This window comes from Mustelus asterias, chromosome 1, assembly GCF_964213995.1.
Source record: "Mustelus asterias chromosome 1, sMusAst1.hap1.1, whole genome shotgun sequence".
Taxonomy (NCBI): Eukaryota; Metazoa; Chordata; class Chondrichthyes; order Carcharhiniformes; family Triakidae; genus Mustelus; species Mustelus asterias.
Window position 1 is genome coordinate 79,690,481 of NC_135801.1, and position 17,449 is coordinate 79,707,929.

The following is a 17,449-nucleotide window of genomic DNA, read 5'->3' on the forward strand; positions in this document are numbered from 1 at the left end:
GGTGAGTGACCTGTTCCAGGAAAACAAATTGCAATGGGAGCAGATGAACATCTACCTTGTGCACCACTGGGTGTGGGAAATGGAACAACATGAACCTGACAAGCAAACTTTGGTGTGTTTGCTTATGGACTCTGGCTCCGGTGGGGTGTGTGGGGCTGGTGTTGAGTTAGGGGAGGTCCCTTGTTCAATGGGATTCAGTGCCTGACCAAGGAACCTGGCATCTTTGGGGGGGTGGGGGGGGGGGGGGGCACTTAGAGCCAATGCCTGCTCTTGCTGTTGAATTCCCCACAACCCTCAACTCCCACTCCGCAACTTCCTTCCCACCAACACTTGCCTGTGTTTGGGTGCCCCCTCAATCTGAGGCCTTTGGTGAGCATCAGACTGGCAGCTGCCTTCCCAGTGGCACAGCTAAGAACAGAAGAGCTGCTGGCCTCTGATTGACTGGCTGGCTGTCTTCAAGCAGTGGGACCTCCACCCCAGGGTCCTTGATCCTGTGGGAAGGACTGATGCTAGCCTGTCAATTGCCAAAGCGGCACAAAATACAGTGGGCCTTTCCGTAAAGAGGCCCTTGCGGGCTCTCCAGCCAGCAGCCGAGATCCCAACACTTTCACAAGATTCCACCTATTCTCTGTGTATCCACGCTCCCTTTCATAATTTGAAAAACCTCGATTAGGTCACCCCTCAGCTACCTTTTTTCAAGAGATAATAGACCCCTATCTGTCAGCCCCTCAAGATATTGGAGAAGGTGCAAAGAAAATTTTCCAGAATAATGCCAGAACTGAGTTGTCATACCAATTGGGAAAGATTGAACAGGTTAGGGCATGTATCTCTCGAAAGCAGAAACGGAGGCGGGTACCAGGCTGCCACTGCGAAATTATGATGTGGAGATGCCGCCGTTGGACTGGGGTAAACACAGTAAGAAGTCTCACAACACCAGGTTAAAGTCCAACAGGTTTATTTGGTAGCAAATACCATAAGCTTTCGGAGCACTGCTCCTTCGTCAGGTGAGTGGGAGATCCACTTCGTCAGGTGAGTGAGACTTCTCACTGCGAAATTACCCAGAGGAAGATATTTTCATGGAGAATTGGTGGGCACCCTCCTGAGGTAAAAAAAGAATGGAAGTGACCTCCTGTCCTAAGATCATGAGGTCAGCGAAGCCTTATTTAATTTCCACCCCCACCCCGTCCCCATAACCATGATTCTCAGAGGGTGCCTCCACCTTGAGGTGCCCTCGCGATTTCCTATCTACATCGGCAGTGCCCACCTCTCATCATAGAGCTATCGGATGCCCAGATCTTCAAGCAATCCCTTTGGCCCTCCTGGCTATGGAGTCTGTCTGCCACCCTAAATTGCACAGGTTCCTGGAGGCAGCCTCTTAATTTGCTGCCTTCTCTAAACGTTCCCTTGGGATCCACTGCCTAGTGTTTCTAGGTTGCCAACCAATATTTCATCTCAATGGCAAGAATGGGACCAGTGAATGAAAACTCAGCCCTATGCGTCAGACAAGAAAGACACAAATAGAAGCAAAGCCAGGCTGCCCCGTCTCATTCTTCATTATAACGTGAGTTATTAAAAGTATTGAATTCTGAAAACAAAGTTTCTTTAAGCAAATCCAATGGAAAGGTTAGGTAGAAAATGTTGCAGGGTAAGGGGGTCCTCAGTATCTTGCCATCTCCCCTTGGGAAACTGAGGGTGAGGGGTGTGGTTAGAATGCAAATGAGTAGGGACATACAATAATAGTGAGGGGTTGGTGAGAAGTGCGAGTGACTAAGGAGGGGGTGTGAAGGACATTGCTGAGGATCACTTCTTCCTCATAATTCCCACTCATAATGCAGACTGCAGCAGTTGGTATTTTCTTCCCCTGGCATATCACGTCTTTCATTCTCCCACCTCCCTTGCCAACCGACACCCCCCCCGCGCCCCCCCCCCCCCCCCCCCCGCCCCCCACCCCCAGCCACTTCCATTCAGACATTAAAAAGCGGACAGAAAGGAACGGATGTGGACAGAAGGGAAAGCAAACATTTAGCTGAGAAGCAAAAGTGAAGAGAAAAAGGCAGACCAAAGGGGGTCTGGCAGAAAGAAGAACCTGTGTGTAAGAAACAGAAAGGAGTGGTTAATGGATGTTTTTCTTGCTGGAGAAAGGTATGTAGTGGAGTTCCCTCAGGCCCTTGCTCTCCCTGATATATATTAATGACCTTGACCTTAGTGTACAGGGAACAATTACAAAATATGCAGATGATACAAAACTTGGAAGCATTGTGAATCACAAGGAGGATAAAGTAGAACCCCAAAAGGACACAGATTGGTGGAATGGGTGGACACGTGCCACATAGAATTTAATGCAGGCAAGTGTGAAGTGATTCACCTTGGTGAGAAAAATGCAGAGAGACAATATAAAATAAAAGGTACAATTCTAAAGGGGTGCAGGAACAGAGGGACCTGGGTGTCTATTTGCATAAATCATTGATAAGGGCAAGACAGATTAAGTACGTGTGATTAATAAATCACCTTGGGTGGAATTTTACTGGCACGTCCGCCCGAGGTTTGTACAATCCCGCTCGAGGCCAATGGAGAATGCTGTTCTCCGAGCCTCGCCCACCCCCGGAATCGGGGTGGGCACGCTGGTAAAATTCTGGCCATAGTATCCTAGGCTTTATTAATAGGGGCATAAACTATAAAAGCAAGGAAGTTATGTCAATTGGAATATTGCATCCAGTTCTGGGTGCCACACTTGAGGAAAGATTTGAAGGCATTAGAGAGAGTACAGAAAAGATTCACAAGAATTGTCATAGGGATAAGGCATTTCAGTTATGTAGGAAGATTGGAGAAGTTTTCCTTAGAGAAGAGAAGGTTGAGAGGAGATTTGATAGAGGTATTCAAAATCATGATAGGTCTGGGCAGAGTACAAAGGGGAAAAAATTATCCCGCTGATAGAAGAATCAAGAACAAGAGGGCACAGATTTAAGGCAATTAGCAAAAGGAGCATGGCAACATAAGGAAAACCTTTTTTCAGGCAGCAAGTTGTTAGGACCTGGAATGCACTACCTAAGAGTTTGGTAGAGACAAATTCAGTCAAGGCACTCAAGAGGAAATAGGATTGTTATCTGAAAAGTAGGAATGTGCAGACCTGCAGGGAGGAAGCAGGGAGTAGCACAAGGTAAAATATTCCTATGGAGAGCAGGGGCAGACACAATGGCCAGAACTCTACCACCTCACCCGTCACGGAATTGGCGCGGGCGAGGGTCAGGCAATGGAAATCTCCGTTGACCTCGGGCGAGAACTTTCAGTCTGGCCCGAGCAAGGCCGTAAAATCCCACCCATTGGGCCAAATGGTCTCCTGTGCTGTAACAATTCTATGAAATTCAGCAGCACAACTAGTAATATATTTAAAATCTACATCTGCTCACACTTTCCATGTTTTTCCAATGTTTGTGTCAACTTTATTTTTCATTTTAAATTCTTATATCTACATTTGTAGTAAGAACTGCCAAAGTATACTTGTCATGGTATAATTATACCCTTCTACCAGTAGTAGCAAGGTAGCAGTTCTATTTTATATCATCCAGCTCCTCAGCCTATACTGTATAGAAACTCAAATTTTCTAATAAATTTGGCTTTGAAAATCAAAGAATTATATATAAATAAAGACTGAATATTTGGACGTAAAATGGGAGCAGATTATATATTAAATTTGGTACTTGCATGGCACATTTCATTCAAAGTCATATATGAATCACTTGTTACTAAAAACACTAGCTAATGTTCTGACAGCCTTTCCTTATCAGAGGTGTCACACTTTTCTTGTCATGTCACACTTAATATTCACAGGGTGCTCATATATATTTTTCCCACCAATCATTCAAAATGCTTTCTGTCAGTAACCAAAATGAAAAATGTTTAAACAAAACTGGAATATTAAGCAATAGCATATTACGCACCAGCATGATTAAAATGACTCTTTGACGATTACGATGATGTGACTCCCCTGAAATGTTAAATTGTCTTCACTTTCACTTAATGACCTGCTGCACTTCCTCAGCATTTTGTATTTTAATTTATACTTTTACAAATGTTCACCTACTAAATCTCTCAAAATGATCATAGAATCATAGAATTCCCACAGTGCAGAAGAGGCCATTCAGCCCATCAAGTCTGCACTGACTCTCTGACAGAGTACCTTACCCAGACCCTCTCCCTTGCCCTATCCCCATAACCCCACACATTTAGCATGGCCAATCCACCTCACCTGCACATCTTTGGAGTGTGGAATGAAACCAGAGCACCTGGAGGAAACCCACACAGACATGGGGAGAACGTACAAACTTCACGCAGTCACCCAAAATCAGAATCAAATCCAGGTCCATGGGGCTGTGAGGCAGCAGCACTAACCACTGTGCCACCGTGCCACCCCTATATCATATCTATATCATAGAAATCATTGAGTCCGTACACTGCAGAAGAGGTATAAAAAGCAAATCCCTACACATACTAGTTTGTAGTTTCTGGGATTATCTCATTCTTTTGGGGTTTTTTTTAAAGACAATTTTATCTCTTCCTTTCCTCTCATTTCACCTTTTTGTAATGGAGCGAGATAAAACCACTGTTTAATTGACCAGACATGGGACTTCACCTATTTTAAGAGCATGGAGCATTTTAGCAATATCTGTTATTATTTGTTTACTGTCTAGCAGAATATTGATATAACTATTAACAGTTTGGAAATCTATGTCCTCAGTGTGGGCTGATGTCACAATCCTGGTTACCAGCTGTTAGGACTAGATTGCTCTTCACAGTCATATGCTAACGTCACGTAGGCATTGTCCCTTGATCACTTTATTAGGCTTATTTATGCATTTCCCTGTATTGGTATTAAATAAAAAACAATTTAAAAAAACATTCAAAATTGAATATGGGATTTTCATTGGTTCCCAACCAATAAACACTCTTTGTCCTCAATTTAATATAAATTTATCAGGATAGAATTTCACAAGAAAAGATGAATAATCTAAGGATGTAACTAAATTAGATAAACATTACCCTCAATAATCAGAGATTGTGGAAATCTGCCACTTAATAAACTGCATTGCACACTGGCAGACTAAATTATCCTAGAAACATAGATCGGCGACAGGTGTGAGAGGGGAGGGGAGTGAGCAATTAGTGGAGGGGTCACCTGTGGTTGTCCCCCTCCAAAACAAGTATATTGTTTTGGATAGTGTGGAGGAGGATGACTCTCCAGGGGTAAGCCACAGTGACCAGGTCACTGGCACACAGTCAGGCTCTGTGCCCCGGAAAGGAAAGAGAGGGATTAGGAGAGCAATAGTGAACAAAGAACAAAGAACAGTACAGCACAGGAAACAGGCCCTTCAGCCCTCCAAGCCTGTGCCGCTCCTTGGTCCAACTAGACCAATCGTTTGTATCCCTCCATTCCCAGGCTGCTCATGTGACTATCCAGGTAAGTCTTAAACGATGTCAGCGTGCCTGCCTCCACCACCCTACTTGGCAGCGCATTCCAGGCCCCCACCACCCTCTGTGTAAAAAACGTCCCTCTGATGTCTGAGTTATACTTCGCCCCTCTCAGCTTGAGCCCGTGACCCCTCGTGATCGTCACCTCCGACCTGGGAAAAAGCTTCCCACTGTTCACCCTATCTATACCCTTCATAATCTTGTATACCTCTATTAGATCTCCCCTCATTCTCCGTCTTTCCAAGGAGAACAACCCCAGTCTACCCAATCTCTCCTCATAGCTAAGACCCTCCATACCAGGCAACATCCTGGTAAACCTTCTCTGCACTCTCTCCAATGCCTCCACGTCCTTCTGGTAGTGCAGCGACCAGAACTGGACGCAGTACTCCAAATGTGGCCTAACCAGCGTTCTATACAGCTGCATCATCAGACTCCAGCTTTTATACGCTATACCCCATCCTATAAAGGCAAGCATACCATATGCCTTCTTCACCACCTTCTCCACCTGTGTCGCCACCTTCAAGGATTTGTGGACTTGCACACCTAGGTCCCTCTGTGTTTCTATACTCCTGATGACTCTGCCAGTTATTCTATAACTCCTCCCTACATTATTTCTTCCAAAATGCATCACTTCGCATTTATCCGGATTAAACTCCATCTGCCACCTCTCCGCCCAATTTTCCAGCCTATCTATATCCTGCTGTATTGCCCGACAATGCTCTTCGCTATCCGCAATTCCAGCCATCTTCGTGTCATCCGCAAACTTGCTGATTACACCAGTTACACCTTCTTCCAAATCATTTATATATATCACAAATAGCAGAGGTCCCAGTACAGAGCCCTGCGGAACACCACTGGTCACAGACCTCCAGCCGGAAAAAGACCCTTCGACCACTACCCTCTGTCTCCTATGGCCAAGCCAGTTCTCCACCCATCTAGCCACTTCTCCTTGTATCCCATGAGCCTTAACCTTCTTAACCAACCTGCCATGTGGGACTTTGTCAAATGCCTTATTGAAATCCATATAGACGACATCCACGGCCCTTCCTTCATCAACCGTTTTTGTCACTTCCTCAAAAAACTCCACCAAATGTAAGGCACGACCTCCCTCTTACAAAACCATGCTGTCTGTCAGTGGTGGGGGACGCGTCGGTTAGCGGCACGGACAGGCGATTCTGTGGGTGCGAACGGGACTCCAGGATGGTAGTCTGCCTACCTGGTGCTGGAGTACTGGATGTCTCCGAGCGGACAGGAGGCATATTAAAAGGGGAGGATAAAGAAATGGATGTCATTGTACACATTGGTGCAAATGACGTAGACAGGAAGAGCAGGGGGATCCTCCGAGAGCAATTCAGGGAGTTGGGAAATAGGCTAAAAAGTAGGGCCTCCAGGGTGGCAATCTCTGGGCTGCTCCCAATACCTAGGGCCAGTGAGGCTAGGAATAGGGAGATAGTACAATTGAACGCTTGGCTAAAGGACTGGTCCAGGAGGGAGGGCTTCATATTCCTGGATCACTGGGAAGTTTTCAAGAGAGGAGGGCACATGTACAAGAAGGACGGGTCACAACTAAATTGGAAGGGCACGAATATCCTGGCTGGGAGTTTTGCAAGTGCAGTTCAGGTGGGTTTAAACTAATATGGCAGGGGGGGTGGGGATCAAAAAATTAGATCTACAAGTGTAGAGGCTGGGGACGAGCTAGGGGCCAGGACAAGGCTGGCAAAGAGGAAGAGTACTCTGGGGGAGGATGACCTCACTGGGCCTGGAGGTCTGGAGTGTGTCTACTTCAATGCAAGGAGCGTAGCAGGTAAGACAGACGAACTTAGGGCCTTAATGCTTACGAGGAATTTGGATGTGGTTGCGGTGACAGAGACTTGGTTGAAAGAGGGACAGGACTGGCAACTGAATATTCCGGGGTACAAGTGTTTTAGGCGAGTCAGAGGAGGGGCCAAAAGAGGTCGGGGAGTAGCAGTATTAGTTAGAGAGCATATTACAGCGGTGCAGAGGGAGGACAATTCAGAGGGGTCGTGTAACGAGTCACTGTGGGTGGAGCTCAGAAACAGGAAGGGCGCAGTCACTACGTTGGGGGTATACTTCAGGCCCCCCAACAGCCCAAGGGAAGTGGAAGAACAGATATGTCAGGAGATAATGGATAGGTGCAGGAAAAATAGGGTTGTTGTAGTGGGAGACTTCAATTTCCCTGGTATAGACTGGAAATCGCGTAGGGTTGGGAGTCTGAATGGGGAGGAATTTGTAAAATGCGTACAGGAAGGTTCTTTGGAACAATATGTAGATAGCCCGACTAGAGAGGGGGCTATACTGGACCTAGTACTGGGGAATGAGCCCAGTCAGGTCTTCAAAGCTTCGGTAGGGGAACATGTGGCAAATAGTGACCACAATTCTGTTAGCTTTAGGATAGTGATGGAAAAGGATGAGTGGTGTCCCAAGGGTAAGGTGTTGGATTGGGGCAAGGCTAATTTTAGTGGGATTAGGCAGAAATTGACAGCTGTTGATTGGGAGAGGCTGTTTGGGGGTAAATCCACATCTGGCATGTGGGAGTCTTTTAAGGAACAGTTGTTAGGGCTGCAGGATAGGCATGTGCCTGTAAAAAAGGATAGGAAGGGTAGGATTCGAGAACCCTGGATAACCAGGGAAATTGAGGGATTGGTCAAAAAGAAAAGAGAGGCGTACGTTAGGTCCAGGCAGCTAAAAACGGAGGGAGCTCTGGAGGAATACAAAGAAAGTAGGAAAGAACTCAAACGAGGAATTAGAAGGGCAAAAAGGGGTCACGAAATGTCCTTGGCAGACAGGATTAAGGAGAATCCCAAGGCATTTTATTCATACGTTAGGAACAAAAGGGTTGTCAGGGAAAAAATCGGACCTCTCAGGGACAAAAGTGGGGAATTATGCTTAGAGCCCAAAGAAGTAGGGGAGATCCTAAATGAATACTTTGCGTCGGTATTCACAAAGGAGAGGGATGTGTTGACTGGGAGTGTCTCGGAGGGGAGTGTTGAACCGTTAGAGAAAACCTCCATTACAAGGGAGGAAGTGTTAGGTTTTCTAGGGAATATAAAGACTGACAAATCCCCAGGGCCTGATAGAATCTATCCAAGGCTGCTCAGGGAGACGAGCGATGAAATCGCTGGGCCTCTGACGCAAATCTTTGTCTCGTCACTGGACACAGGTGAGGTCCCAGAGGATTGGAGGATAGCTAATGTGGTCCCGTTATTTAAGAAGGGTAGGAAGGATAACCCGGGAAATTATAGGCTGGTGAGCTTGATGTCCGTGGTGGGGAAGTTGTTGGAGAGGATTCTTAGAGACAGGATGTATGCACATTTAGAAAGGAATAAACTTATTAACGATAGTCAGCATGGTTTTGTGAGAGGGAGGTCATGCCTCACTAACCTGGTGGAGTTTTTTGAAGAAGTGACTAGAATGGTTGATGAGGGAAGGGCCGTGGATGTCGTCTATATGGACTTTAGTAAGGCGTTTGATAAAGTCCCTCATGGTAGGTTGGTGCAAAAGGTTGGATCACATGGGATAAAGGGGGAGGTGGCTAGATAGGTGGAGAACTGGCTTGGTCACAGAAGACAGAGGGTGGTAGTGGAAGGGTCTTTTTCCGGCTGTGACTAGTGGTGTTCCGCAAGGCTCCGTATTGGGACCTCTGCTGTTTGTGATTTATATAAACGATCTGGAAGAAGGTGTAACTGGGGTGATCAGTAAGTTTGTGGACGACACGAAAATGGCTGGACTTGCAGATAGTGAGGAACATTGTCAGAGGCTACAGAAGGATATAGATAGGCTGGAAATTTGGGCATAGAAATGGCAGATGGAGTTCAATCCAGATAAATGCGAAGTGATGCATTTTGGTAGAACTAACGTACGGGGGAGCTGTACGATTAATGGCAGAACCATAAAGGGTGTAGATACGCAGAGGGACCTGGGTGTGCAAGTCCACAAATCCTTGAAGGTGACGTCACAGGTGGAGAAGGTAGTGAATAAGGCATATGGCATGCTTGCCTTTATAGGACAGGGCATAGAGTATAAAAGTTGAGGTCTGATGTTGCGGTTGGATAGAACGTTGGTTCGGCCGCATTTGGAATACTGCACCCAGTTCTGGTCGCCACACTACCGGAAGGACGTGGAGGCTTTAGAGAGAGTGCAGAGGAGGTTTACCAGGATGTTGCCTGGTATGGAAGGGCTTAGTTATGAGGAGAGATTGGGTAAACTGGGGTTGCTCTCACTGGAAAGACGGAGGATGAGGGGTGACCTAATAGAGGTGTATAAAATTATGAAAGGCATAGATAGGGTGTACGCTGGGAAACTTTTTCCCAGGTCGGTGGTGACGTTCACGAGGGGTCATAGGTTCAAGGTGAGGGGGGGGAGATGTTAAACACGGATATTAGAAGGACGTATTTTACACAGAGGGTGGTGGGGGCCTGGAATGTGCTGCCGGGCAAGGTGGTGGAGGCGGACACACTGGGAACGTTTAAGACTTATCTAGATAGCCACATGAACGGAGTGGGAATGGAGGGATACAAAAGAATGGTCTAGTTTGGACCAGGGAGCGGCGTGGGCTTGGAGGGCTGAAGGGCCTGTTCCTGTGCTGTATTGTTCTTTGTATATAAAAACCTAGAAAATAGGAGCAGGAATAGGCCATTCGGCCCTTTGAGCTTGCTCTGCCAATCATTGTGATCATGGCTGATCATCTAACTCAATAGCCTGATCCCACCTTCCTCCCAATCCTTTGATCCCCTTCGCCCCAAGAACGATATCTAACTCCTCTTTGAAAACATACAGGGCAGGATTTTCTGACTGCGCTTGGCCCAAAACCAGAAAATCCCACCTGAGGTCAACGGACTTTTGCATGGTGACTTTTGCATGGTGACTTTTGATACTTGTGAAATTATATACAGACAAACCTTGTTGGTCATCAGGGGGTAGTGGAAGAGTTCTGTATGATTAACTAGAGTGGGAGGTTTGAGGAGGTTAACACCATGCACGATACTATAGTGGTGGTGCTACAAGATTACAATCCAGGAAATTTGAGTTTGAATCTAACTATGGCAGGTTAAGAATTTTAATTCAGTTTAACAAAAATATGGAAATAAAAAGCTGGTATCAGTACAAAAATGGAAGTGACCATGCAACTCTCATAGTGCGATAAAAACTCAACTGTAATCCTTACCTGGTCTGGCCTAAATGTGACTCTACTCTCATGTCAATAGGAACTTCTGATTTGGCCAGTATATAAAACTGTGACAACGTCACACAGACTGTAGCAGTTCAGTTCAAGATGGCAGGTCATCAAAACTTCCCCAGGGAAAATTGGCTGGGCAATAAATGCTGTCGTTGCCACTGATGCCCATGTCTTACAAATTAATACAAAGAACAGGAAGGATAGTACCCTGTGTTTAATGTCACACATCCTGTACTTCATGAAGCTAAGGCAAGGCCTTACCCATCTGTTCACTCTTTGAAGAACAGGGATACATTTTCCTTGAGTGTAAATAATTTAGATGGGCAGAAAATCCAGCAGCGTTGGGGGTGCTCATTCTTCCCAAATCAATTTCTCCCAATGCATGCCACTGAAGAGAATATTTACCTCTAAATTTAACTGAGGAAATCTGTCTCAAAGTTAAACCCAATTTATGTACAGATACTAAGGCTTTATGATGCACAAGCTGTACATAAGATTATACTTAGCTCTTATTTTTAAAGGTTTTTTAGCATTGATGCTCAATTTGTGTATGCAGCAACTCTAATGCAGTGAATAATTTCAACCAGTTTTGCAATTAATGTCTTAATTTTTTGGCCCAAATCTTCTGAACAGCATCAGAAGCATTGAATCTCACATTGGCTAGACTGAGGCCTGTCCACTTACCTGCTTAAGTTTTTTCTGGTTTGTGTGAAGGGGTGGAGGATATAGGTGTAGTTGGGTGCTATTGGATCAGGTCAGAGGTTTAGCTGGGTGGTCAGGGGATAGATGGGCGATCAGAGGAGTACTTGGGTCGAGGTGGGGGCAGGACCGGTCTGGTAGTCAGGTGTTCAAGGAGAAGCGTTAGTCAGGTTGGGCTGGAGGGCAGGTGATTGGGCAATCAATTGTGCAGTTACCCAGGTGTTAGACCAGCTGTTAATCTGTCTAACATTTCCTGGTTGCTATGAAGGCAAATTCTGCGGGTCTGTTTTTTAAAATTCATTCATGGGACATAGGCGTGGCCAGCATTTATTGCCCATCCCTAGTTGCTCTTGAGAAGGCGGTGGTGAGCTGCCTTCTTAAATCGCTGCAGTCCATGTGCTGTGGGTTGACTTACAATGCCGTTAGGGAGGGAATTCCAGGATTTTGATCCAACGACTGTAAAGGAACGGCAAATATTTCCAAGTCAGGACGGTGAGTGGCTTGGAGGGGAACTTGTAGGTGGTGGTGTTCCCATGTATCTGCTGCCCTTGTCCTTCTAAATGGAAGTGGTCGTGGGTATGGAAGGTGCTGTCTAAGGAGCTTTGGGGAATTTCTGCAGTGCATCTTGTAGATAGTACACACTGCTGTTACTGAGCATCAGTGGTTGAGGGACTGGATATTTGTGGATGTGGTGCCAATCAAGAAGGCTACTTTGTCCTGGATAAGTGTCAAGCTTCTTGAGTGCTGTTGGAGCTGCACCCATCCAGACAAGTGGGGAGTATTCCATCACACTCCTGACTTGTGCCTTGTAGATGTTGGACAGGATTTGGGGAGTCAGGAGGTGAGCTACTTGCTGCAGTATTCCTAGCCTCTGACCTGCTCTTGTAGCTACTATGTTTATGTGGTGAGTCCAGTTGAGTCTCTGGTCAACGGTAGCCCCAAAGATGTTGATAGTGGGGGATTCAGTGATGGCAACACCATTGAATGTCAAGGAGTGGTGTAAGAGTTTCTCTTATTGGTGATTGTCATTGCCTGGCATTTGTTTGGCGCAAATGTTACTTGTCACTTGTCAACCCAAGCCTGGATATTGTCCAGATCTTGTTGCATTTGAACATGGACTGCTTCAGTGGCTGAGGAGCTGTTAATGGTGCTGAACATTGTGTAATCGTCGACGAACAGCCCCACCTCTGACCAAATGACAGAGGGAAGGTAATTGATGAAGCAGCTGAACATGGATGTGCCTAGGACACTACCCTGAGGACTCCTGCAGAGATATCCTGGAGCTGAGATGACTGACTCTACACATCCACAACCATTTTCCTATGTGCCAGGTATGACTCCAGCCAGCAGAGAATTTGCCCCCTGATACCCATTGATTCCAGTTTTGCTAGGGTTCCTTGATGCCACACTCAGTTGAATGTGGCCTTGATGTCAAGGGCTGTCACTCTCACCTCACCTCTGGAATTCAGCCCTTTTGTCCATGTTTGAACCAAGGCTGTAGTGAGGTCAGGAGCTGAGTGACCCTGGCGAAACCCAAACTGGGCGCCACTGAGCAGGTTATTGCTGAGCAGGTGCTGCTTGATAGCACTGTTGATGACACCTTCCATCACTTTACTGATGATCGAGAGTAGGCTGATGGGGCGGTAATTGGTCGGGTTGGATTTGTCCTGCTTTTTGTGTACACACATACATGGGCAGTTTTCCACATTGTCAGGTAGATGCTGGAAGAGCTTGGCTAGGGGAGCGGCAAGTTCTGGAGCACAAGTCTTCAGTACTATTGCTGGAATGTTGTCAGGGCCCATTGCCTTTGCAGTATTCAGTGCCTCCAACAGTTTCTTGATATCACGTGAAGTGAATTGAATTGGTTGGAGGCTGGCATCTGAGATGCTGGGGATCACTGGAGAAGGCCGAGATGGAAGCCGAGTCAGTCCCTAGTTTCAGACTCCAGCTCAGTAATTGCCCATCAGAATTTTAAACTTCCAGGACAATTCCCATATAGATCTGCATGTTAGGACTCCCAGAGAGTCCTGACGTGCATTCTCAATCATACATCTTCAACGATCAGGATACCAGAAGATTTAGGCTAAAATTCCTTCACTGTGAATTCCTCACGAATTAGCACAATGTCCAATGAGTGTCAACATTGTCATTGACAGCCACTTCCAAAGCAAGAATCATCTCAAATAAACAAAAACAATTGCACTAAGTTCATAGTATATGAAGAAAATAGCACTTTGACTGATATTGAAGCTATAAAAAATAATAATAATCTTGGGATCTCACAAAGAGCATAAACTACTTGAGCTTAATTTTAACATTTCATGGTTTCATATGAAGCTCAGAATTAGAATACTCTCTCCTTGATACTGATTCTTCTTTGTTTATAAATATGTGGTATGATCAAAATATTAATATTGAAATAAATTAATGCGGGGTAACTGTGAAAGACGGATCTTTACCCTGAATCTTTTCGAATCCTGGCTTTTTCCAAAGCGAACTCTGGCAGTTTGTTGGAGTCATACGTCCTGGTACTGGGTTCAGCAGACACACCCTCCTTAGCCCCTCGCCTTCTGCTACCAATGTCTTTGAGCAAACCAGCGCATTGATTCATAATCGTGTTTGCAGATCTAAGCGGTGATGGTGATGACTGAAGTAGGACACCACACTGAGTTTTAACCACATCCTGTAGCTTGTTCAGCTGAATGCATTTCGCTTGTAATTCCGTTGTGATTTCAGCAATTGCCCGGGTCTGCCTTACCATTTGGTTCTCTAGTTCTTGTATCTTGGACTCCTTATCATGCAATCGGTCATCCTTACTTTTATTCTCCAGTTCAAGTTCCAATAATCGACTTTGCAGGGTTTCTACTGTGGCTTTAAGATTTGCACCTGTCCCAGAGTCCCTCCAAAGCTTTGAGTTGTTACTGTTGATAGAAAGATTCACCATGTGGCTCTGTGGATCTCTTGGTTGCCTGGATTTCACTAAACCATTTCCCATTGTGACTGGGGATCTGCAAACACAAAAATTCTCATGAGTTCATTATTTTATTTATTAGTGTCACAAGTAGGCTTACGTTAACAATGCAATGAAGTTACTGTGAAAGTCCCCTAGTCGCCACACTTCGGCGCCTGTTCGGGTACACCAAGGGAGAATTTAGCATGGCCAATGCACATAACCAGCATGTCTTTTGTACTGTAGGAGGAAACGGGAGCACCCAGAGGAAACCCACGCAGACACGGGGAGAACGTGCAAACTCCGCACAGATAGTGACCCAAGCAGGGAATCGAACACAGTTCCCTGGCGCTGTGAGGCGGCAGCGCCAACCACCATGCCACTGTGGCGTGTGGAATGTAACGACAACCATGGCAGCCCACAGCTATGCAGAGTCTCATGGTGAAGATCTCCAGATGCTGCATGAGAGTTGGATCAGTGGGGGAGTGGGTGGAAATGCAGATCAGCTCAACTGGACTCTGCACAGACAGTGGCCCAAGCTGGAAATCAAACCTGGGTCCCTGGCACTGTGAGGCGGCAGTGCTAACCACTGTGCCACCCACAAAAATAATTGTGCCCAATTTGGGGCTCGAACCCACGCCCCTGAGATTAAGAGCCTCATGCTCTACTGACTGAGATAGCCGGAGCTCTAAATCAGTGCAATCTCCATGCCTGAATCAGTAAATGTAGAGAGGACAATAAATGATTTGTATTGATCTTATTGTTTTGGCCCTTGACAATGTTAATAAGTCAATGTTAGTAACTGCACGTGGCTTTATCATAAAGCATCAAACCATTTCCACTGTGTTCACAAACTAATCTGAATCTGCACAACGTCAACTAATTCTCTACTTTTCTTGATAATGCAAGGAATGAGAAATGCATTTATTGTCTAACTTCACTGGCAGAAAATTGATCCCCTGGTGTGCTAAGGGTACAGTTGCGATATCGATAGAAATTTTGTGCATCAGAACCATTTACAAAACACAAGCTTAGTGCCCCAGTTGAAATCACATGACACAAGGGCCTCACAAAAGAGGAGCGGCAATGAGGTCCTTTGCATTTACCAGCTCCCTATAATCTCCGCAATCAGTTAGTTCATCAGTCAGAATCTAGACATGCCCCAGTAAGTTAGTGAGTGCTTTTTAAGCAATTTTACATGGGAAAACATGATGGTTACACACTTAAGCTTATAGCATCTTTGATTTTGCTATGAGGATATGGTCAGAGCAATCAATAATAAATAGATATTACTGAAAAACTCCTTTAAATTGACTCCTGGGCCTAAATTCTAAGCTTTCAGTAAAATCAATGCAAAGCCAACTAAGAACACACTGAGTTGAATCTTTGCTGTCTGTAGGGTTGAATCATCTGTATAATGAGCATAAGCTCAGAGTGCAGTGTTGCCCTTGTCACACCATCAAGTATAAGAGGACAGGCTGAGACAATCAGGCCAGCAACTCAAGTTTAAGGGAAATAAGCCCTAAATGGTAGGCAAGTGACTACAAATATGGAGAAACATTGTTGTAAGGGTCTAAGGTGGATTTGAAATGTTTATCAGTCTTTGTGAGGACACCTGTGTGGATAAAGTTGTGCCAAGCAAAAGTTAATTGAAAACCACTGAGAAGAGAAACAATGGTGTGGTGCAGCACCCAATTTCCTCTTTACCAATGGTAAAATGAATGTGACACTGCATGAGATGGGTGCAAGGAGGGTTGCCACGGAGAACAGCACTGGAAGGCACCATCGTTGGTTTAGAAAGACGTCATATGTCGGCGCAGGCTTGGTGGGCCGAAGGGCCTGTTCCTGTGCTGTATTATTCTTTGTTTCTTTGGCACTGCATGAGGTGGATGCAAGGTAGTGACCCCAGAGAACAGAATGGGGGAGGCACCATCTTTAACCAGGAGATTGGGACTGTGTTGAACTGTCTGTGCAGTCACTGTACGGGTGGAACAAAGCTGTTCCACATTCTCCTGGGCCTTGCTAGCCAGGGAAAATCTATATCCTGATAAATTGACATCCCATTTTCATGAAGCAGTTGTTGTAAGATTCCCCTCTTGCAAGCAAGCCTCTGGTAATTGCCTTGTTGCATCTGTCAAACAGTTAAATGCCTGATCTGGCACATTTCAATTGGCTGACTTGCGACAATCAAGTGAAACAAAGGTTTAATGCAGTAGCAATCTTCGTGTCCACAGAGAGCTGGGGGCAAGTCATCAGCACGCCTGCTTCTAAGATAGTGGTTCCCAAAGGGTGCGGCGCGCCACACTGGTGCGGCGAGAGAGGATGGCAAGTGTGGCGGGAAGATTCAAGGACAATCGAAGAAACATTTAAACATGGTTTAAACAAGCATTGTTTTATACTTTCTGGATGTCCCATGATCATATTATAAAGTAGTTGTGTTCTATGTTATGAATCAAGCACTGCTAGGAGTTGTTTTTTTTTGTTTTTGAATGTATTTCTTATCAATAAAAAATTCGGTGTGGCGTGAGCAAATTTTTATTCCGAAAGTGCGGCCCAGTGAGAAAAGTTTGGGAACCACTGATCTAAGAGATCATGAGTGGTGCAGACTCGATGGGCAGAAATACCTTATTCTATGTTTTGCTCTTTTGTAACAATCAGTATGATTCCTTTACTTTTTGTCTTACCTACAAATTTTGCTATTGTTAAATATAATTACTATTCCACCAAAATTCTTAATTATAAGTCAATCATTAATTCTCTATCATTCAATGCCAACTTGATTTCCTTAATCTACTGAAAACTCAATCAATAAGAGGGGAAACATTAGTTTGCCTTGCAGTGCCACGCTGACTCCCTAGGGTTAGATACCACCACAGGCCCACTACCTGTGTAGGCCATGTTTTTTTTTGATGATATCAATGGGGAAATGGAGGCAGTTTGCACAGGCTCACAGAACTGCCAAGACAGGAGAATATACACAAGTCTGTACATTGTTGCCGCTTGAAGAGGCGCAACATTAAATAGTCTTTCTCTCATAATGCTTAACAGGTGATTTAATTTTGCAAGACCAACTAATGGTCTTGCCCCATTAACAGTGGCTATACCTCTCTGAAAAGTAAGAGTGAGTCTGCAATAGT

General features: G+C 45.3%; 1 protein-coding gene across 1 annotated transcript in view; it reads right to left on the reverse strand.

Moving 5' to 3' along the window:
• Nucleotides 1-14,357, reverse strand: part of prkg2 (protein kinase cGMP-dependent 2) — a 73,657-nt gene extending 59,300 nt beyond the window's left edge. Inside the window, exon 1 of the mRNA XM_078215267.1 lies at nt 13,822-14,357. Coding sequence (XP_078071393.1) covers nt 13,822-14,357 — 536 coding nt within the window. The remainder of the gene's footprint in view (nt 1-13,821) is intronic.
• Between the last annotated feature and the right edge of the window lie 3,092 nt (nt 14,358-17,449).